Source organism: Syngnathus acus, chromosome 6 (assembly GCF_901709675.1).
Source record: "Syngnathus acus chromosome 6, fSynAcu1.2, whole genome shotgun sequence".
NCBI classification, from domain to species: domain Eukaryota; kingdom Metazoa; phylum Chordata; class Actinopteri; order Syngnathiformes; family Syngnathidae; genus Syngnathus; species Syngnathus acus.
In genome coordinates, this window is record NC_051092.1 from 6,243,831 (window position 1) to 6,267,400 (window position 23,570).

At 41.0% G+C, this 23,570-nt stretch overlaps 1 protein-coding gene across 2 annotated transcripts in view; it reads left to right on the top strand.

Moving 5' to 3' along the window:
• The first annotated feature begins 581 nt into the window (after positions 1-581).
• The window catches only part of LOC119124437 (transcriptional enhancer factor TEF-1-like), a 32,805-nt gene continuing 9,816 nt past the window's right edge, over positions 582-23,570 (top strand). The window contains exons 1-4 of one of the 2 annotated variants that reach the window (XM_037254420.1): positions 582-943; positions 14,629-15,010; positions 22,192-22,256; positions 22,613-22,675. In XM_037254420.1, coding sequence (XP_037110315.1) covers positions 14,806-15,010; positions 22,192-22,256; positions 22,613-22,675 — 333 coding nt within the window. In that variant the 5' untranslated portion in view covers positions 582-943; positions 14,629-14,805. Of the gene's footprint in view, positions 944-1,438; positions 1,718-14,628; positions 15,011-22,191; positions 22,257-22,612; positions 22,676-23,570 lie in introns of those variants that run through there. The other variant, XM_037254419.1, reaches the window with a different exon arrangement.

Consider the following 23,570-nt stretch of genomic DNA (forward strand, 5'->3'; position numbering starts at 1 on the left):
TGTGGTTATCTTCATTTCTCAATAAAAGTGTTATGAAGACCTGAAAAGCACTAACTTCAATTAAATGTGTCCTGACTGTCCTCGGCAGCTGGCAATGTTCTTAAGTGGCAGAAGGAATCTCAGTTGACATTTTGTATAGTCTCTATTATGGCCCTAAGAAAGAGTTTACTTGTGATCTGGATGACGCAATGGGGTTTCACAAACAATTGGAAAGGTCAGAGCGGAAAATAAAATAGAACGGAACAGAATAGAACTTTATTGTCAGTGGCACAGAAACAATTATGCCCCCAGATGAAGCGGTTATACGGATTTCTTTAAATACGAGCAAGAGCTTTAAATTAAAATCCTAAAATGACAAATCATTTGTCATAGTGGTTCAATTCTCAAATCAACTAAATGTCTGTGTGTCATAATACGTGTTGCTTTTGGCATTATTTCCTTAATGTGTGTTTGTGTTTTGACTGACTTCCTGCTGCTGCTGGCTCAAGTTTGTATTGAAGCAGCCTAGTGGGCGGGGCTGGTTTTTTTTCTTTTAATGCATCAATGATTGAAATCTGCCTAGCAACAAGTGGCGGCCAAGACTTGTATTTATTGGTTTACTGTTATTATTATCCACCCTTTATCTTAACTGCTTATCCTCCCTCACAAGGGTTGCGGGTGTACTGGCGTCTCTGTTGACTTCAGGCAGTAGGCGGGGGACACCCTGAACCGGTTGACAAACAATCGCAGGGTACCCAGAGACGAACAACCATCAGCATTCACGCCTATGGGCAATTTGGAGTGTTCAATCGGCCAACCATGCCTGATTTTGGAATCTGGGAGGAAAGCGGAGGACCCGGAAGAAACCCACACAAGCACGGGGAGAACATGCAGATCCAACACAGGAAGGCCGGAGCCAGAATTGAACCCTGCAGCTCTGAGCTGTGAGGCGACGTGCTAATCGGTGAGTCACCGTGCCGACAATTATATTATGATCATTATTATTGTCTCTTTTTTTCCCCAGTAAATGACATTATGTACAACAACCAATGAAATATTTCTCTATTGCATTTGCCAAATATTAGATATTTTAAAACCTTAACTAGAGAATATTTTGTTCTAATTTAAATGTGTACATTTATAAAATAATAATGAAACAATAAAAAAAAATCTTTTCAATAGTTTAATTTTGCTTAATAGCTGGGCAACTTGTCTTTATGTAGCGTGTCAAGGAAAATGTTCCAGCCTGCTCTGCTGTCAGTGTTTTTATTTGACGCTGGGTGGATTTGCTGTCAGCTGCCTGCTCTCATTCTCTTGGTCCATTGAAAAGAGTTTGGGCGCTTTTCTTTTGTTGTTCAACACAGCCGTGTGCCTCCACTACAGTCAGGCCGCTTCCCCCCCCTCCTCCCCGGCCAGCTCTTTTTTCCGCCACCCATCCTCCCATCTCTCACTCACTCACTCATTCGCTCACTCCATTTCATCCATCCAGGGTGACGCCAGTCACCCCGCCCCGTTCAACCCAGTCCACCGCGTTCATTTCATTCCTGCTCCCATTCCGCGCATATTTCGCATCCTTGGAAAGACCCGGCGTATTTTACGCACTCGGCGCGCCCGATCCCCCGTCAGACCAAATCCGAGTGGACGATCGTGAGTTGCCAGGAGACCTCACACACGCAGCGGATGCACCCGTGTGAGGAAAAGTGTGGGAATTTAGCAAGAATCAACCAATTGAATCGGGGTAAGTTATCCAGGAGGAGTCCCCCTCCTCCGCTTTTTGCTTGTAAACGGACGTCAGCTTCAAGTGCTCACTGACGCTTCGAAACACTTTCGTCTTCATTGAGAGAAATTTAAACTCACTCGCATCAAGCACACATTTGAAAGTGTTTCTCCAAGAATGCGAACGTATACGTAATGTTTGTCGTGGCCGCCGATGTCGCTTTCGTTCCACTATTAGTTGGCGTTTCCCAAGATGCAAATATCGTTTCCTTACCGAAATGGGCGCCTTTGCGCTCTTTCTTAACAGTTTGTTTATGCATTGGCTAATTCGCGGAAACAAATGCAGACGGCGCCGAAACACGCTGGTAGTTTGCAAAGCTTGGCGTCAATGGAGGACTTGTTGCATCGGCGGCTTTTCTCTTGGTCGACAGGCAGGCAGCGAGGAAGGGGGAGGGAGGGAGAGAGGAGGGGAGGGAGACAGCCAGGCAAGCGTCAGGCAGGCCCCAGGCAGCCACGACTCGCACAGGCCACAGACTCAGCACAAAAAGCACCAAAAAGACTTTAAAGGTGAAACTCACTTGCTATGTCTCAAGGAAGTGTCTCTTTGTTATCTCTTTGTGAATTTGCTGAATTCATATTAAAACCCGGTTGACTAAAACGCAAATGCTTTTTCTTCAATATAGCCAGACAATCACCTGTTGTTTGGTTTTTCTTCTTTTTTTATATTAATGGATGACTGTTTGTATAGTTGTCATGCAATGCATATTAGGATCCCCAAGTACTTATTAACAAGTTAGAAATAAATAAAATACAATTCAAGTAAATAATGTTTTAGTGACCAAGGCATACTCCACTTTTCACTCAATTTGAGTAGACTGGCAAGCAGTGCAGAAAATGGATTCAGAACTGGTAAATTCAGTTGTTACATTAAAATACCATAGTTTTGTGAGCTATTGTTTGAGTTTCTCTTGCATGGGTAATTAATAAAGGTCTCTCTAGTACTACATAGTTTGAAATCCATAGTGAAATACTCTCAGTATGTATTTGTGTAGTATCGATATATATTTTTGTAGTATAAAGGCTATCAGCAGTATCAAGTAGAAATGAAAACAATATATCCCCCAAATCACATTCCCGGGTTCTTTAATAACAGTAGATGTATTTTGCACATTTAGTCAAACATCCGAGATGTGCGAGTGAATTGTTTTGTAGCCTGGGACATTACAGTATTAATGTGTGGTAATGAGCATTTCCTTGCTTGAATAAGGGTTATTTATCTAATTTCTTATTGATGAAAAGTGGTTAGAACCAGTGAGTGCATGTATTGAAGACGATCCACAACAACAATCCACGCCATACAATTGACAGAATTCCTAATTGTCATCATTACATCAGTTAATAGCCATCATTAAGATGTCATGTACTGTATAATCAATTTGAGATTTAAACTAGAAGGAGTTTTGAAGTGTAAAAGAAGACTTAAAATGAATTCTTTAAATGTAGGATTTTTTACTTGTTACACACATTCACAGTTACAGTACATGCTTTATTCCTACTTGGGAATTATTATTAGTACTGTCTTAGCTGTAAAAGTGTGTGTGTGCGTGCGCGTGTGTGTGTGTGTGTGTTAGTTCATTGTCTTTGCTGTGTCCAGGCTTGGAGTGTACAAAGCTTTTCAGTCACCCTGGGCAAACAGCTCCCCCCACCGACTTTCCTGCCCTCCCCCACCCCCCCCACCCCCCCTCTTCATTCCGTTGACATCTGTTTTGAGTGGTTTGTGCACCTGTAGACTGTGTGTGCGTGTGTGTGTGTGCACGCTCGTGTGTGTGTTAAGAAGGGGAGGACGATAAGGGGAGGTGCAGAATGCAAATCCAGGCGTTTATTCAGGGACTAAGCAACGCAGACCGGCTGACTAACGACCATTTGGTGTGCGTGTGAGTGTGTGTGTGTGTGTGTGTGTGTGTGTGTGTGTGTTTGCTTCTTGCTGTCCCGGCCAGGCAGGTCTATTGTTGCAGCAGCAACAGGCGTTGGTGTATGAGGACGCACCATATGGCCTCTGTGTGCTTTAGTCACAACTGCTGTGTACTTGTGCATGTTTGTGTGTGTATTCATGTACCAAACCAATGCGGTCTCAGTATGGTGGACTTGCTCGCTGCAAGCTGCTCCCTTTTGTGTCATCTGTCGTCTCATTTCTTGACACAAGGACAAAATCTGGCATGCAGACCTCTATTTTTTTTTTAAACATCAGATTTAGTCTGCCTTACTGGCAAAAGCTTTGAGCAGAATATTTCCTGCTGTTCACATCAACAGGTGTCAGGTGATAATAAAGCTGGGAATGAACCCTTGTTTTGCTCATTTGTTAATTACATAATTCTTATTTAAAACACTTGACCTCAACCTGAAATAGCTGTAATTCCATAATCACAATGAAGCAGCTTGCTATAATATAATGATTTTTTTTTATGCTAGTTTCCACTTCTTAAATAGGGATCAGTGTGGTACTTAATGGACAGGCAGTTTGTGTAAATATAAGTGAACTATTTACAGTATGTGATGAAATTTAGGGAGCAGGAGAGACCGTTTATAAGATGTGGAGTGACTGGGTGGGATCTGAGGGGTGCATGGGGCAATGAGAGTAAGTGGGGAGGGGGTAGGTTTTGGTGTGGGAGTTTGGTAGGCTTTGTTTAGGGGATAGGGGGAACAATGGGCATCCTCCTGGGTGGGGTGGGTAGGAGAGGTGGGGATGGGTTGGGGGGTTAGTTTGTGGCTGCAGGAGGACAGCAGAGCCTGTGCTAGCTTGTCGGACTGTGCCGGCACCCTGTCACTCCTCTCCTGTAGTCTTTGTGTCTGTGTCTTTCAGTCTGTCGCCAATAGCCACTAATGACATTTGACCCACAATGCACCTCTTTCACCTCTGCCTTTGGAGCGTTCATGATAACAATCTCATACAATATTGCAATATTTAGGGTGATTGTACAATTTATTGCAGAGTAAGCTTTGGTGATGTGCAGTGGTGGGCCCGCCGGTCTGTCATTGTAATTTTAGCCCTTCTTCGTCGAGATTTAGGTAATACTTTTCTTCAAATGGGTTTTGGTCACAGTATTTTGTTCAACTGTTGCACTCAAAAGATTAGGTATTAATAGCTAATGCCGTTGCCGTGTTATGGCAATATATACTTTACCATCTGTGTGTGACAGGAAAGAAAGTATGTCTCTGACACTATAATAGTAAAAAGAATCACCATCATCAGAATACAGAATAGAATTCAAAGGCAAAATCCTTTCTCTCTAATTTGGTATTCATCACGATTTGCAAAAAGGTTTCATTTTATATTGTTATTGCGTCCGGTTCTATACACTTAGAACATAAGGACAGCAGACTGACGGCTCATTGCTAGGTCGGCTGAAGACAACAAACCAAGGTTGGACTAGGAAGGAATCAGGCAACAGAGTGAGCTGTTTCTCAGCTAGGAGGGTTCATCGTGTCAGCTCAGCCAGCCGGGAAAGTAAGCAAGATGGAGCTGAAATCCCCACTTCCTGTTCGCCTCATGCTGGGCTCAGGAAACAAGAGTTTGATTCAGGCTTCCCAGTGAGGGTTAGTCACTCCGGTTTATCTGATGGCAACAAGCCAAAAAGCAACAGACGCAGGACAACACAGATCAAGATAAATTACGAGAAATATCCAAATAATTATCCAAAATCTCTGAAAAAAGATAACTAATTAAAGTGCAACTAATTTTGACATGTATGTCATGTACACAGTCTTTAAGACAGTTTTCAAGCAGTAAGGAGAATTTTTTTTTTTCCTGAAATTAATTTATGTAGGTTAAAAATGTAGATTTAAAAAAAAAAAAAGGTTTCACTTCATTTCACATGTTGCATAAATTAGCTGATGAGGGACACGATAGTAAACGCTACCTGTTGATCAAGACTAACAGGAAAGTCTATTATGAGGTTGTTCAGGCTGACGAGCAGACGAGTAAAATGACGGCAGATTGTGTGTCGGCGAAATGTGCTTCAAACTGCATTTCCATTTCAAAACACAATAAATGTTATGCGTGTTTTGTTTATGTGACTGAAGCCATTGCGATAAATCTTTTGAACGGCTTATTGAGCGCATGTAAACAGAGTCAGTTTTCAACTAGCAGGTGAAGGTAAAGGAATGCAATTTTTTTCAGAATGGTTCGAATAAATGTGTAGCATTTTGGGAAACAACTCTTTGGTAGCGACCAACAATCTGTGTCTATTTAATGACATTTTATTTTGTCAAGTAAGAATGTGCATACACAATTACAATGTCATAAACATCCAAATACATTTCAAATAATGGCATGTGCAGTGATTTAAATCATAGCAAGCCATCAGAATATTTTCAACTCACTTTTATCATACCAGTCTTCATTTTGGCTTGGCATCCGAAAGATATGAGAATGACCTTTTTAGAAATATCAAAACTATTGACACCCCATAGAGACATTTTTTTTTCATTAAAATTCCTGTAAGACCTGAAGGGAAATTAAACACTTTGGTATTTACCTCTATTTTTTTGAGAACCAAAACTAACATTTGCAGGCGTGCAAGGACAGACGTCAGGAATAATCTGCAGGCACACAAATGGTGAGTGACTATACACATCTGAGGTGAAATTGGGTAGTTAGGTGCCTTGCTGAAGGGCACCTTGACAGTAGTCAGGGACTGGACCATCATCTCGCCAGCCACTAGTTGCTATATTTACATGAGCCATGATCCATCAATTCCAAACCGAGCTAATGCTGCTTCAAATTTTGTTAGCCTTTGAGCACCAGAACCATGAACCAAAGAATATCTCCTGATATGAAAAAAAAAATAATACAGCACAAGTAGCGACAAACATTTTCCTTGATGAATCTCTGCAACGAAATGAGATGAAAGGAACATAAATCCTCTCCAGCATTTCTGAGGACATTGGCCAAAACTGAATAGCACCAAATGCATGCGACCACATCGAGAAGTGTGGAAAAAGTGAATGTCTGTATACGTGCACAAAAATTTACTGTTTTATTTGTAAAACTTTGAGGCACCTTTTAAAGTGTTTGCATTTTTAGGCTGCAAAAATCCGATGAAATCAGAAATTCTAAATTCAATTGAATGAAAAAAGAGACAATCTAAACAAAAAATGTTTTCATTTAATAAATGTGTTTCGTAAACAGACCCCATACATTTTAACAATACAATCGCTATCATAACGTAGCCTCTCAACTTTGGCTTTCAACAAAATTTTCACATACATGTGCATGGACTGTATTGGATCTTCAACAAGTGTAATAGTGCAATAAATATTAGGTCGATCACTTCTTCATCAGATAGGCATGGTGACGCACTGGTTAGCACGTCCGCCTCACAGTTCAGAGGGTGCGGGCTCGATTCCACCTCCGGCCCTCCCTGTGTGGAGTTTGCATGTTCTCCCTGTGCCTGCATGGGTTTTCTCCAGGTACTCCGGTTTCCTCTCACTTCCCAAAAACATGCATGGTAGTCTGATTGAGCACTCCAAATTGCCCGTAAGTGTGAATACAAGTGTGAATACGAGTGTGAATGGTTGTTCGTCTCTGTATGCCCTGCGATTGGCTGGCAACCGGTTCAGGGTGTGCCCCGCCTACTGCCCAATGACGGCTGGGATAGGCTCCAGCACGCCCTTGTGGGGTACAGAAAATGTTTGTATGGATGGATGAATGGACTTCTTTATCAGATGTTATTTGTTTTTGGTGTGTCTTGAGTCTTGTTTGGTAACAGCTACATTTTCAACTAGTTATGATAGTAGCAGTTACATGACATCATCTATGGATTGGGCGAAAAAAACATCACAGCCACAATATCCTTGTGCGGGTGTCAACTTTCAATTCTGTGCTGGCTCTTTTAAGTACAGTCAGTATATGCTTGCTTACCATTGTTGATTATGTTGATCCTGTTGCTCTTCCGCTAACTCTCAATTCGACTTCTGTTTTATACTGCTTTGTGAGAGAGGAACAGGAAATGACCAGAGTGAATATTATCTAATAAGATACTGCACATACGCTTAGACACTGTTGCAGCCTTTCTGGATTTACAGCAACCTCAACCCATGCCTCTTAATCGACGTACATCTTTCGAAATAAAAAAGCAATAACCAAGATATAATGGACAACACATATATGGCTGTGTGTGTTTGTGTGCGTGTGTGTTTGTGTGTGTGCGAATAAGCGCGCACTTGTGTGGTTGGGTGAATGCAATTATTAGATAGAAGAGGATCTAATTGTGGCGGATGGATGGGGTACTTCTGGTGTGTTGTGTTTAAAGTATTTCTATATGTGCACACAAACACGCACGCACACACACACGGGCACACACCAGTGTCTGTCTGGGCAATGCTCCTAAATTCACACTTATTAAATGGTGTTGGTATAGCTCCCCTGGCCTCTTTCCTCTTGTGCCACATCTTGTTGTTTTGTGTGGTTCTGCGTGTACGTATGTGTGTGTTGTTTTGTGTTGTGTGTGTGTCACATCCCTGCTTTATCCATAAGGAAAAGGCTAGATAATGGCTTCCTCTGACTCAGCAAAAAAAGCACATGTCGACCACAGAAAAGATTTCAACCTTCCCATCATATTTCCCACGCCATAAGCTGATCATTGTATTTGTGTGCAGCCTGGGACCAATTACCTTGTGTGAGTGCTTCAGTGCTAATGAAGACATGGTCTATAATGAGTTTCCTATGAATCAAAGTGTTCTCACCACAATAAAAAGCAAGCATCTCACTCGTAATATCAGTATAGAACAGAAGAAGCATGAAGGGTCTTTGTGTTTTTTCCATGTAAGCTACTTGCTTCTGAAAAGGTCAAATCAGTCAATAATAACTTAACTACTTTCTTTATACTTTTACTTCTTATACTTTCTTTTACTTTCTTTACCAAACTTACAGATCCACCTCATCGGATCATCTGGAAAAGTATTGTGACACCAAACTTAAATGAGCAAAGAAAATCTATGTGAGCTTCTAAGTATCTGGGCAGATTTGGGCGAATTTTTGTCTATTCATCCAGATGGACATTTGTGAGATACCCTGCCAGGCTCAGCCCAAAACCCAAAAAGATGGGTTGCTTCAGGAAGGGCACCCGGCGCAAAGACTTCCAAATAAATCATCATTTGAGTGAGTCGCTGTGACAAACCCTGAAGGGACAATCGAAAGTACGAGATCATTTTTAATTTTCCGATATGCAGCTCTTTGAAACGTCAGGCTCCAGCGTCTTCCTTCCTGATTAATAGAGTCATTAATTGAGTCATTAGTGAAGCCAAATGTCAATCCAGACCCAAACAAGAAGAAACTCAGCCTTTTAGGTTAATAGAAACTGTGTCATGTTGACTGTCCCTCGAAAGCCTGTTCATCTATTAATCACTTGGGCCTGTAGTCTTCCACATATGCTCTGGTGATGTCATGCTCTCCCACTTTGTTATCAAGGACACGTGTCCTCATGTGACTCTGCTCAATTCTCCATCAAAGGATGTAGTGTTGTGAGATGCACAAGCAGTGGCAGCGTAGCCACTACATTTTCTTGTGTCTATAGCTGGTTGATGTCGCTGTTTCAGACCATTGCACCATTGCTGTTTTTATTTAAAAAAATAAACAAATATATATATTATATACATTTCCAACACCGCTCATCCTTTTCAGGGCCGTGGGGGGTGCTGGAGTCTAGCCAGCCAGTCGCAGGGCACACATAAAGACGAACAACCAGTCACACCCACATGCACACCGCCACTGAGCGGGAATCAATCCCAAGCTGCCAACACACAAGTCAGGCGAGTGTACCCCTACACCACAGGTGTCAAACTCAAGCCCCGGGGGCCAGATACGGCCCGCCGCATCATTTTATGCGGCCCGCGAAGACAAATTGCGCATCAAATGTGTGTGTCATTACTAGAATTGCAAATTGTCTTCACTTTTAATATCTTTTTTTTTTTTTAAATATTTGACCAGTTTTTACTCGTCTGATTTGAAAACGAGTTATTTGTTTTGTAGCTTTTATTGTATATAATATGAGGTGCTCATACATTTATTTGGGTTGACAGTCAGAATGGCCCTCCGAAAGAAGCTATGACGACAATGCGGCCCGCGAAAAAAAATAGTTTGACACCCCAGCCCTACACCATCAGCGACTTCCCATTTATTCATTGTATCCAATCTTTTTAAGTTGACGTTTGCAATTCAAAAACAAATGTGAGTACTAACGTAGATGTAATACGAAGTGATACACAAACACATCAAGTCACATGCACTTGCAAAAACGTGACATCATGTAGCACAGCTTTTGTGGAAGTAAATTTGGCCCCATATGTAAGGGCAAGTATTTCAGCATTTGTGGCAATTTCAGTGATTTTGTGCTTGGAATAACCAGTGCCCTCATACATTTATCACTAAAGCTTGTTTTTGTGACTGTTTCCTACTCCTTCATCTGCTGTTGTGATGGTTATCACCTTTTGATTTACTAACTTACTGGTCAGTTGGTTATTATTAACTCTCTTGCAGCTCCAGTCAGACCTCTATGAAAAGTGTACCAGTACCAGCTAAGCACTTTTTTGGTATTTCGTGAGTTCACAGTCGCTTCTCTGTTTTCTCCTGGTATTTACTTCATCTGCTCCTTTAGTGATAACGAAACTTTTCAGAATATTTGCTTAATTGCCGCAATGAATGTGAGGACTCGTCACTTACACCGTCGAATGGGTAATGTAGTGAGTTAGTGCAGTGCAAAATAGTGTAGCGCTGAGAATTCCAATGGCTGTTCCCAAACAGCATGGAAAGCAAGGAAGATGGGTGACCTTTCTCAACTTAGCTCAAAATTATTTATAACGCACTATAAAACAACCACAACTACATACAAAGTGCTGTATGTAAAGTAAAATTGAGATGTGGAAAAACAAAGACATTAAAAATAACAGTGTTCCACAGGGTTCAATTTTAGGGCCCCTGCTGTTTCCTTTGTATTTTCTGCCCCTGGGTTCCATCTTAAGAAAGCATGGTATTTCCTTTCACTGCAATCTGGAGGACAGTCAGATCTATGTCCCGCAAAGCTAAAAGAACACTTTCTCCTAAAGACCACTTTTTTTCTTGTCTGGAGGAAATCAAAGTACTATATTTCTTGAACTTCAATGGAATGAAAACAGCTATGTTTGGTCCCAGTGGCCCTTTTGGTGACCTGGGCCTTCTGGCGTCGTATCTAAAGACAACAGCCTTGAATTTGGGTTTTAAATTGGACAGTCATTTTTAATCTTTTTTTTTTTTTTTTTTAAATTCAGGCCATTGGCTAAAGTAAAGCTTTCCTTTCATAATAATCCATGCCTTTGTTACATTATCAATTATGTCAATTATGTTAATGTACTGCACTTCATTTTGGAGTCAGCCAGCTCTCTTCCAAGCATCTCCAGTTAAGTTTCTTTTGTTTGTCTTTAAATCTTTAAATGCCTCACCTTAATCTGATTGCAGGATGCATATATAATAGTACCTAGGGATGTGGCTGTGTTCAGAATTAATCACGTTCAAACTCATATTTAATGGGAGTCAGCACGTACCTATTATCATCTCAAGTGCCTCCTATTAAGGCAGAATAATTTTGAGCCATTCAAGAGGGCTTTTTCTGATTTTTTTTTTTGCTTTCACATCTTACAACACAAGCGATCATTTAGAGAGAACGTCCACAGCATCAGAGAGAAGAAAATGTTATTTTATGTGGTTTATGGTTATTCCTTTAGACCTTGTCAAGTTCAGGGACAGAAAGTGTGTCAGCGGTAGTAGAGATCATCTTCTTGGATAAATTCTGTTTGAAAAACATGAGCAAAACAAAGAATTTTTGCCTTGCAAATCTGATCAGGTAACAAGACAAATGAACGATCACCTAAATATTCTTACATAGTGAAATAGTCAATTGCTTTAAAAACAAGTATGGTCCTTGAGCTGAAGGCAAAATTTCACTCTGGACAAAATATTACATAATTCAGAATAAATTGTTTTTATCCTCAGGGGTGCACTTAAGCCTGACAAAAGTAGAACAATGTTTGTGCTTTGTGGATTATGTGAAAACCCGCCTTTCTAGAAACTGTGCACATGTTGGAACCAGTTAGAACAGATGCTGTCGAGTGGTCCAATTGAAGAATTAATGGAGGGAAAAGAGTAGCTGGTAATATATTGTACCAACAAGAGCCCACCAGCAACATCTTCATACCCTCTCAGTGTGCAAACAAGAGGACATTTTTACAGGATTAAAACAACATGGAGGCTTTTAGCCATGGGCTTTACATGCACATAAAAGCATACATGTCTTTGGCTTGTAGAGGTGCTGCAACAAACTCATATGCTTCATAGGAAAAGAATGGATACACCAAGGGAGAACATGAGGGCCCAAGGCAGCTGCAGGATTGTGGCTCGATGCCCTGCGTGTGTTCTGCTGAGGGTTTGGCACTAACACCGTGAAGCCTGCCGTCCTGGCTGGAGTGTCCCAAGCCTGCCTGATGACACACACACACACACACACATGCACACGCATGCATACACTTAAGGAGAAGAAGGGGTAACTCAGGATATGAAGCCCAGTAGTCAGAGTTGATTGTTGTGTGACTAATGTTTCTCTCCAGCGTCCATCTGTTACTGGGCCCCTCTCATGCAAGAAGCTCATAAAAATTCACTCCTTTTGCCCCCTTCAATAACTCCCTCATTATAAGCAATTCCAGATGAATTAAAAAGACCCCAAATTCATTATGAGCTCGCAAATGGTCATTTGTTGCGAAATCAACCTGATGCGTTAAGTGGACAAATCAAAGGAAGATAACAGTTGATGTTGCCTTGAAAATTTGAAGCCTTTTTATGTTGAAAAAGGTATTTGAAGAAAATAGCTGACAAAAAAAACCGATGTGTGTTATGAATTTAGTTACCATGTGATGCGCCTGACATACAATAAGACAAAGAGAGAACGCCCTTGTGATCCTGACCGTAAAAGTAGAAGGAACTGATTGCCAAATTATCACATGTACAAAAATCCTCAGCACATTTGTCGATCTGTGTGTTATTTGTTATTGAGGCAGGAAGCATACAAAAGGTGATGAATCTATTTCTTTTCTAAGGGTTAAAGAGAGATGTGGTTGTGTGTCATATAACAAAAAAAATGTCTTTATTTTGATTTAGACAATCCCTTCATTAATGATAAACATCAATCCTTGCTAAACAATAGTCTAAGACATTTAAATCCATACTCACCAAAATCTGTATTTTATTTTTTTTTTACATGGAGGTGATTGATGTCCACTGGGTGTATTATCACTTGAAGACATGCAGCTGTATATGCACACTGTCACACACACTGCCGGAGCAGTAGAAACAACATGCCGCCTTTGGAATGAATGGACTCTTGCCTGAATGGAAAACTGAGGGGTGTAAGGGCAGGAGAGGAGAGGGGATGGAGGTAAAGGGCAGGAATTTGGAGAGGAAACATAAATGGAAGAGAACAGAATGAGCACGGAAGGGGAACCGGAGGACAAACACTCGTGAAAACAGCACATCTCATTTATTGCGTGTTCTGGGGAGTCCAAGTTATCTGATGTTCCCTTGCAGCTTTGTTGGTTCTTATTGACTTATCATGCACTGCTCAAGTGTGTGGACCCTCTTAAATGGAGTCAAATTTTACATGCTCCTGTTGCACATATGTACGCGTGTTAATCTCCAAGCACCCCCCCCCCCCACACACACACACACACAATTCAAACTGTTTGTTCATGCTGTGGCAAGGGACAGCGCATGGGAAGTGTGAACAGTCGAGCCCTGACAAAATGACATGTTTGCCCAAGGAGCTGGCACTGCAATTGTGTGTGTGGTGTACTTGGCCAACCCTGCTGTTTACCGTAGGGGATTTGGGGAGAATTGTAGGCAGCTGGCAAACCCATGTTTGGTTTTTTTCTTTCTCCTTATTGTCTACTTGCGATGTGTAGTGTTTGTTGTTCCACTTTGTCTGTTTTTGGAAAAATGCTGATCATGGAAGCAATAATAGGCCTCCAGCAGTGGGCAGATACTTTAGGTCTACTAAATATAGAAATTGATATTTAGACTCACTTTATAGCAAGGCATCTGGGTGTTAACAATTGCATCAGTGAAGGCTATAGTAAATTCAGTTTATACTGTTGATAAGAACAGTATGGTGCATGTGGTTTATCAGGAATGTTAGTGAAATGTGGCCATTGTCAATACTTGAGTTTATTCTTATGTGTTTGTTGATCTTCAAAACGTCTGGTATGAGTTTTATTCAGATCAGGCTGGATGAACTTCAAACAACACTGCAGAATGGCGTAAATTGATTTATGCTATAAATTTGGCATTTTCCTAGCAATGCGGCTTTTTTCTCAAGCGTGTGTGTGTGTGTGTGTGTGTGTGTGCGTGCGTGCGTGCGTGTGTGTGTGTGTGTGTGTGTGTGTGTGTGTGTGTGTGTGTGTGTGTGTGTGTGTGTGTGTGTGTGTGTGTGATTCCGGCTCACAAACAAAATTGAAACACTCATTATTTTTACAATCCTGTATATAGACGAGTTCAGAAAAAAAACACTTATGTTCAAAGTGAACCTTTATTTTAAACGGTAACTAGTCTGTGACAGCTTTTTCGATTTAACTGATGCGGGTTGAGATAATAAAGCATAGACGCTAGTGACCACTTCAGCATTTTGGTGAAAGCATGCCCATATTTGGAAAATGGCAACCATGATTACAAAATAAGTACAAACATAATTGTAATCGTGATGCTTTTGCAGTGGCTATTAGAAAATGTGTGTATACTGACATCAGAATCCAAGCAACTGAATAATCCTGATAATTGATCATTTTGGATCGTTTGAGCTGTTCATTTTTTCTGCATACATCACACAAACATTTCTTTCCTTTGTCTTGTTTTCATAGGTTCCCTGCCACATGCCCTGGGATTTTGACCAACGTCTCTCTTTTCTATGGTTTGCCAACCAATTTTGAGGCATTATTTTGGATCGTAAACAATTTGGGGCTAACCCTCCAAAACAAACTAGTTTTTTTTGCTTGTGCACTGACCGCACACCAGCTTGTCAACATTTAGCTGCCAGGATGGAACGCAGCAGTTGGAGTGGCAGTGAGAGTCCCGGGGACGACATGGACAGACTGAGTGACTCTGGAGGGGACAAGACAATGGACGGAGACCCTGAGGGGGTGTGGAGTCCTGACATTGAGCAAAGCTTCCAAGAAGCTCTTGCCATTTACCCGCCATGTGGAAGAAGGAAAATTATATTGTCGGATGAAGGGAAGATGTATGGTGAGTGCTAATGAACAAAACATGTTAAACATTGGGAGAAATGCTCATTCATAAATTTTACTGTTTGTACTGTTTTCGTCAAGTAGTACTGCATTGTAATAGGAATGCCTCAATGACCCGCCAGATTTGTTGTGAACACATTTCCCCAAACAGAAACCTCCTCTGCCCCAAAAAAACAGTGCTTAATTACCATGAAACATTCAACAAATCACAATTAGCAACCACTAGATGCTGAACTATTGTTCAGAAACGAACATTAAATATTCCTTTCTTTGTGGCTAACTAAAACAACAACACCTATCAAGGCACCGAGTTGTTGAAGTTTGGAGGCATTTGTCCTCCTCTCAACTTGTTACGAAGTAGAGCAAGATAGAACAATTCTAGGGTCAGTGGAGAAAAAATATAAAGGTTTGCAGGATGGGATTCTGACTTTAAAGTGAGGATAATAGAGGAGGAGAATCAATTGCGCACTGCATACTACAGGGGGTCCTCGGTTTACGATGGTCTCGAATTACGCTGTTTCGTGTTTACAACACACGTCTCATATATTTGAAGCATTTTTGGAAAATTATTTTCCAGCTAATTTTGTAAATCATTTACCCCTCCAAATTATGTCAAATGTAGCTGAGATTCCCAAAATAAATATACATATGCAAATAAAAAGCCTGTATAGGTTTATCCTCCTTCGGTGCAAAATAAAATAGTATTCCGCCAAAGCAGTTTTCCTCGAGTTGCTTCTTGGTTATAATGATGGTCCGTTGGACAAAACCAGTCGAAAACACCTGCTCTAGAAAACTATACAGTAGAGCCTTCCAAGGTCACTAAATTTTGGATCACTTTCAAACAAGGACAATTAGCCGGGTTTCAAGGCCAGAACTCTGATCAAATCAAAATTAATACCGATGATGGATCATTATATTCGATTTTTTACAACGAGACGCGTCATTTCATCACCTCTCCCATTGTGCCAGTAAAGCGCGACTTTGAGAAATGCAAAGCCCCTCAAACTCTCAAGCTTTAAATAATGTTGTGAAACAATTTTTAAAAAGTTCCATTCAATGCAACTTCATTAGTACTCGTATTTTAATAGCGATGTGTGTGTGAAAATTGAGGAAAAAAACTTGTGGGCGGGCTTCCAATGATGCAGTTCTTGCCAGCGAGCCAGCAGGCAAAGTGTCCCTGCAAATAGAGGGCAGGGATTTGTGATGACCACAGAATGCATGTTAGGATGCACCGCAAGTTTTCAAATACGACCCCTAGCGTTTCAGCCGTTGTCCACAAGAGAGTGCTGAAGAGCCCTAAGGTCCCTCCGACACACAGAAAACAGAAAATGTGTTTGTGCTTGTGTGTGTGTCCATTTTTGAGCTAATATAATAATGAGCAGATGGTCCTCTGGCTGCCACCAGCTGTGCCTCCCTCGCGCCCCTCTCTCTCTCCATGCAGAGTGGTCACTAGTGAATTCTTCATGATATTGCGTCCAATCAGGACTTCTTCAAGTAAAAAAATATGACCTTGGGTCTTGAGTACTTCTTTTTCTCTGACTCAGTTCATGGAGTCTTGCGTGCGGACATTGCCAGGTAGCATTAAAGATAGTCAAAATCCATTAGTCATCTACAGACTTATTGCATTTTAAAGACTAATGTTCGTGACCTTTTAGAGGCTTTTATGTTCTTGTTTTGCTTTTTGAACCCAGGAGTATTTCTTTGGTCTTTTCCCAATCTTTCCTCATCTGTGTTCTGAACTGCAGTGGTCAGCTGGTTCAGTGAAATGTTGTGATAAAGCCACTGCACACCACCTGCTTCACAACAGCCGGTGTGCATTGCTAATAACTCATTCACATTTGTCAGGTAAAGCCAAATAAATGTCGTTGCTGCTTTGTGTCTGCTGGACGTGTCAATGCTTGTTCACATCTTTCACGGTTATAGTATGATCAGCTAAATATTTAGTTGGCAACAAGCAGCCTCAACATGATCAATATGGCGAAAATGCATCCATAAACACAGAGAGCAAAACTGCTTCTCAGTTGTTGAATCACAGCTCACCCGTTTTAGTGGGGAGTATTCGGGTTGATTGCTTCTTTAAATTGTGGGAGAAAATGCACAATTTGCCGCCTTAAATTTTCACCTGTGTCCATCTTGCCGATGCGGTTATGGTCTGCCTCTAGAAAACCCGTCGAATTGTTCAAGAAAGCGTATTTTATTTAAGCAAAAAACATAATGTATGCTCTCTTGGAAAACCCTTAAACCATTTTCCTCAACACCTCACTGTCATTAATGGTGGTTTTGTGTGCCAGTAAAGGTAAAATGAGCTGCAGGTGAGCAAAAAATGAAAGAGTAATATCTTACTGTGACAGGCCTATCTCTGGTTAGATACCCCCCACTGGCTGCAGGAAAATAGGCTGCAATAGAAAAGAAGGAGCTGTGCAAAGGGTGCCGTGATGTGCTTCTTAAAGGAACATGTCAAAAATTAAAAATGAATGTCTAAAAGGGAGTAAGAAAAAAACAAGGTGAATGATAGCAGATTGATGGGATTTTTGTAGCAGATATTCAATGGAATAACCAGGAGGCGTACACGCATCATAACCAATCTATAGGAGAAGATGTTTAGAATGTGCAGTTTATGATGCCAAGTTCCCCTTACATCCGGAGGTCTCACATTGAGGTCTTGCTGAGGAAAGAGAGCAATAGTATAAAGTTTGGGCAATATCTGGTGTTCCTATTTAAGGTGTCTAATCTTGTATTAATAATCTTGCATGTGTACAAAATAATCCCCCTCTCCACCGTTGAATGCACTGCGCCATGTTGGAATGGTTGACGTCATGACGTTGACAGGGCCATCCTTTCACCCACCACCTGCTATTGAGTGGCTAGCCAGATGGCTTGCCTATGAATGGAAATCTTTTTTTTTCCACTAGGTGACTTTGTTAAGCCGACTTTAAACAGTCCACTACCCGCCAGGCAGGCTGTCGAGCAAGCTCGTCACCACTGCTGCTGCGGTAGATGCTTCCTCGCTTGGCTTGAGATGTCTCCAAAATCCACATGGCGTGGGCTGTAGACAACACCTGATTCTAACAAATCTGAATTATTCTCCCAATTTTGCGGCGTCAATATTGACAAAAATTGATAAGTGGTTCAGAAAATGGAAACATGTTAGTTTACTGTACAATTAGCCACCGCTTTTCACAGAAGACCGGCACAGCCCACCAACAGTGAATTTGAAAATATTTAAAAAATATCCTTTTTTTTTTTTTAATCTGTCATTATGCAAAATGGATGGATTATGCAAAATCGCAAATGCCAAATCTATTTATTAATATTCTCTTTCTCATAATTCTTCTGTAATTCATTGATTGATTTGGGCACAATAACTCAATCCAGGGAAACTTGTCTGACATCACATTGTCATTTGATAGATGATGGTGGACAATTTGACACCGCCTCTATCACACAATCACCAGCGAACACTCATTTTTCATTTTTCTGTTAGTCTAAGAAATAAAGAGCAAACAACATCAAGGATGACGATGATTCAGTCGCCTTCCTTATTGATGCACAGAGCCAACAACGCAAGAAAAAGGACAGCACCTTCCTAGCTTCCCTTCCGGAGCCATTCAAGTGTTTACTCTACATTCAGAATAAAGATGAAATATCACTTGCCCCGTGTTTCTCACGTTACTTTGATTGCAGGCTATGAACTAAGATGCTCCCCCTAGTCCAAGCCTGCTATTTTTTTAATTGGAAGCTGGCTTGGTTAAGTACCACTACCAAGTGACTAATTATTTTGTCCTACAGTTTTCCCACACAGGCTGTGGTGTCTATGTACCATGTACCAAGCCGGCAAATATTTAGCTCAACCCACGTTCGATATAACTGCAGTGTATCTCGTATCCTTGTTTAACAAAAGTGGTACGCATTTACAATGTACCTATTTACGTGTTATTTCAAACAACACACCTACCAGCTTGTTGCGTACGTGATCTGCTGAATGTGGGTAGCTGAAAGTTCCTCGTAACATCCCTCTAGAAATACTATAGTTCACGTTTAAATTGTTCATTTTAATTGGTAGGTTTTCTCCCAAAAACAATACGGAGGTAAATGCACCCTATTCTTCAGAGCTCTTTCCAACCATTTTACTGGTACAAAAACCAAATTTGTGGTTGACATTAACAAAAAAGGAGTCCACATAAAATTAATTTGCAGGCTGCCAAGCCCATGTCACAGCAACAGGTAGTGATTCCCTATCTAACCGCGATTCAGACCGTTTAGCCAATTCAAATACATTTCTGGAAAAGGCACAAAAAAAAGAAGAATCAGGGCAAAGGGCAATCCTTTGAGAGGACTGATCGTGAACAGGAATTGAATGGAGGTACAAAATAAATTTAACAACACTCAGCTTTTGAACAGAAAGCCTAAAGCTGTAATAGATACCCCGTTCATGTTGGTCCATTCGGGCATGAATGGAGTCACATCCTGCAGGTCAAGACATCTTCATGATTTGGAAAGGGGGAAGAAGGTATCTAAGGCTCTGACCTTTTGTCCGAGAGCTCCTCAGTCAAGCAACCTTAAACACAATTTCGTGATGGTGGTGGCCAAGCATGGAAATGCTTGTTGTTGAGGTCAGTCAATAAGCGACAGTAAAGACGTAACAACCAATCAACCATTAAAAGTGACACATTTAAGTGTTTTCTTCTGATTGGTGTTGCTTTCTTTATACGTACATGTGCGGTTATCAGAAAGTGTGATCCAGGATTGTGACATGAAACTTGTTCAAAACAAGGCCATAAGCATAAATGCTCTAAAATCAAACCTTGGGGTCTGAATGAATAAAGATAGGTCACTCGCTCAGCCTTTTGTTTGCAAGAAATTGTTGAACGTGGTCTAATCTATTGTGTCACTCCAGTGACTGTGTTATATATATATATGCATATATTAGCATTCAAATCCTAATACACTAAAGAAACCGTGTGTGTAACTAGCTTGAAATAATTTATCGATCTATTTGAATGAACGTGCAATATCAAAAAGAAGTACCCAACACTTGACATGGAGCTTACTCAGCCATCGTCGAGAGTTTTAAAAAAAATATTAACTTTGTATTTTGCGGTGAAGCAACTGAACTTACTCTTCAATTTACTGAACTTACAGTTCAAAAACAAAACAAGACACATTCTGGATAACGTGAGACTTGATTAAATGCAATCGTGTTGTATTGTGGTGTGCATGTCTATTGATAATATTTGTTTTTCAAGCCGAACACGGGACTTGATTAAACGCAATTGTGTTGTATTGTGTTGTGCGTGTTTATTGATGATATTTGTTTTTGAAGCCGATTTGTTTAAAGGGTATAAGAGGCTCTCTAATTAGTACATGGGTATTTACATGTGGCCGCAACGGCTATTTTTCAGCTCTCAAAATAGTTTCGCACACAAACGACAGCACAAATCTCAGTCGAGTCTTGTATTTCATCTCGCAGTATGTCTGCAATATTGTAAACTGTGATTGATTGTAAATGGAGGAGAATAATGGCTTCCAAACTGGTTCAGCGTTTGCCTATCCGGTTGGACCATACTTTCTGAGAGCCACCCATGTAGGGATACTTCTATTAGAAGTATTTGAAACAACTACTGATGAATTACAGTTATAAAAGTTGGCTTTTTGACTCATGTTTTCTGTCACTATATTTATTGTGCTGTATCAGAATATTACAAGTCAGAATGGAGGAAACTTTGATCAGAACAAACAGTTGTACGCAGTTTACGATTAATTGTACGTTCGTATAAGTGAGTGTGTGTGTGTTGTGGGGCTTCTGTTGGTCACGGTTAATGACAATCTGACTTTGGCCTTGAAGTCTTTCACTGGGCAAGTACAGCAGGAGGTAGAGACAGGAAGGGGGAAGGAGCAGATCCTATTCACTTGGAGAGGGACAGAGGAGGGGAAAGGGAACAGCCAGAACAGACGATAGATCTACAGTGCGTGGGTGTGCATGTGTGTGTGTGTGCTGGAGAGTTTAAAAAGAGGGAGGGCCGGAGAGAAAGATGTGTGCCGCAGGGTTAGTGAAGGATGATAATTCACCGTTAAGCCTCCTAGAAAGACCAGCTGGCCCCTCTGGAGTCAGATGTCAGCCTCCGCAGCCAGGACTTGTTCTCTGTGTCTGTGTGTGTTAGTGTGTGTCTGCTGGCAGTCATGCATGTATGTACATGTATGTGTGTGTGTGTGTGTTTTGTTGTCAGTGGCAGCGTTTGACTGCTGGAAGGAAAACACCTGCATGGGGAGCTGTAGATTCTATCAGTCTAAGCTGCCTGCTGCCTATCTCAGTGAGCGTGCGATTGAAGAGTATACACAAACGCACACACACACACACACACACCATCTGCTAGTTAGTTAGAGTTATTGTTGTGAGCCATTTGGGTTGTGTGTTGAGGTTTGGCTTTGTGCTGATCTTGACCGTCAGTTAGCCAGCTGGCCAGACTTTGGTTTTTCACTCGATTGGAACAAAAAGCACTGTCAGAAACCAACAAGGCAAAACACTGAAAACCCTTGTTTACAAGTATGCAAAGTAACACATTATGTAATTTCACACAGCCTTCTCAAAAGAAAATACACTATATTGGGCATAGTCTGCAAACACTGTGAACACACACTTTATTCTTTATGGCTCCTTGGGCTGCGCTAATCTATACTAGGCAGGTCATGCTGTGATCGCCATTCAATGGGGTGAATTATTCAGCATTGTCAGTGTATGTCATTGTGTACGTGCCTGTGTGTGTGCGTGTGTGTGTGTGTGTGTGTGCACGCGCACTCACACATGTGTACCCATGTAAGCATGGTTACAGCTGGCCTGGTACTTTCGTTAATCGGGGGGTGGCCAGTCTGCATGAATGCTCGTATTGTTGGGTCATGTGTATTCAGAGCCACGGCGTGTTATTGGGAGTTCCTGATTAAATGCATGTGTGTGTGTGTGTGTGTGTGTGTGTGTGTGTGTGTGTGTGTGTGTTCATGTGATATAATGATCACAGCGCCACTATGTGAGGCTGCATGGCATAAGGTCACAAACACCAAATTGTGCCACTCAACATCATCTGAATTCTTATTGTGATGAAAGAAAATACATTTGCATGTATCTGTCAATACAACATACAATCTGTCAGGAGAAATAACTCCTGTTTTGTCTTTGCCTTCAAGGTCGAAATGAGCTTATTGCAAGATACATCAAGCTCCGCACAGGAAAAACGCGGACAAGGAAACAGGTAAACATAAAGTTAATTCAAATGAATTTATTGTCCCACATGTACATGTAATCATGCAATTTTACCCATAAAGGCAAAGTAATTGTTCAGATATTTTATTGGTGTGTATAGTACATACCCCGTATGAATACCTCAGTCTTTGGTCCAATGTTTCTTCCCTGCTCACTCATTTGACGCACGTAGATGAATCTAGCTTGTTGTCAGGGGACTAGTGTGTTTGCATGTGCGTGAGTGCGTGAAAAGAGTCCTTTCATAACCATGGTAACCCACTGTTCGTTGTTTCCTCTGCTCTTTTTGTCATCTCCTCTGCACTCTTTTCTACTTGTTTGTATTCTTCTGTACTCTACATCTTCCAGGTTTCCAGTCATATTCAGGTATTAGCCAGAAGAAAATCAAGGGAGTTCCAGTCCAAGATAAAGGTAAGACTTTACAAAGATATTTAAAATTCAAAATAAATGCAATGTGTTAAAATGTTAACATGGTGGGAATACTTTGGTAAAAACCGATCTGTGAGGACACGATATGACGTCTTCAATTAGGTTTTTCTCACCCATGTCTTCATGACCTCTTATAAGTATTCACCCTGCATACGTATGGTCCTTTTTCCCCTACTTTCCATTTTGTCCTCTAAGACGGGTTTCAGTATTTGTGTGGACATTCTGGTATCTGTCTTCTCGTCTGTTTCAATGTAATTAATTGAATAGTCAATACTGTACTTTTGTGGAGTCGAAATTTCCTTTTAAACAATCTGAGCTTTTCAATGACATTCAGGTCCCTAGTTACTATAAGATGGTATGGTTTGGGGGATTTAATGTGAAAATCCAGCACAATTACCACCTCATTAGTCCCTCAGTATTGAACATTTGCTCACTTGCGAGGGGATATTTCAGTATATTATTTTCTACCACATATTGTAGAGCATGTTGGGCGCAAATTTTGCATGCTTGCCAATAAGGCCACAGCACCACACACAGACAATTACTTGGAAAATGCTGCTGACATCCCCAACATTGGCAAAGGAGCAGAGGTAGGCAATTTACTTAATTTTGTCATTCTTCAATCCTCAGTGGCCAGGGTACCTGTTTGACATAATCAGTCTGTCCTTATTTCAAGCCATACCAATTTGTAATCATCGGTTTGACTGTCTGTCATCTTCTTTTAACCAGGCTTCCATTATCACTAAATTACAGTTTGTCACTGCTATTTTAGGACCGACAGATCTTCTTCTCCTCCCACTACTTTGACTTAGATCTACACCGGAAAAGAACCACGCCATATACCACAAATACAAAAGCAAAGATGTAACATAGTATT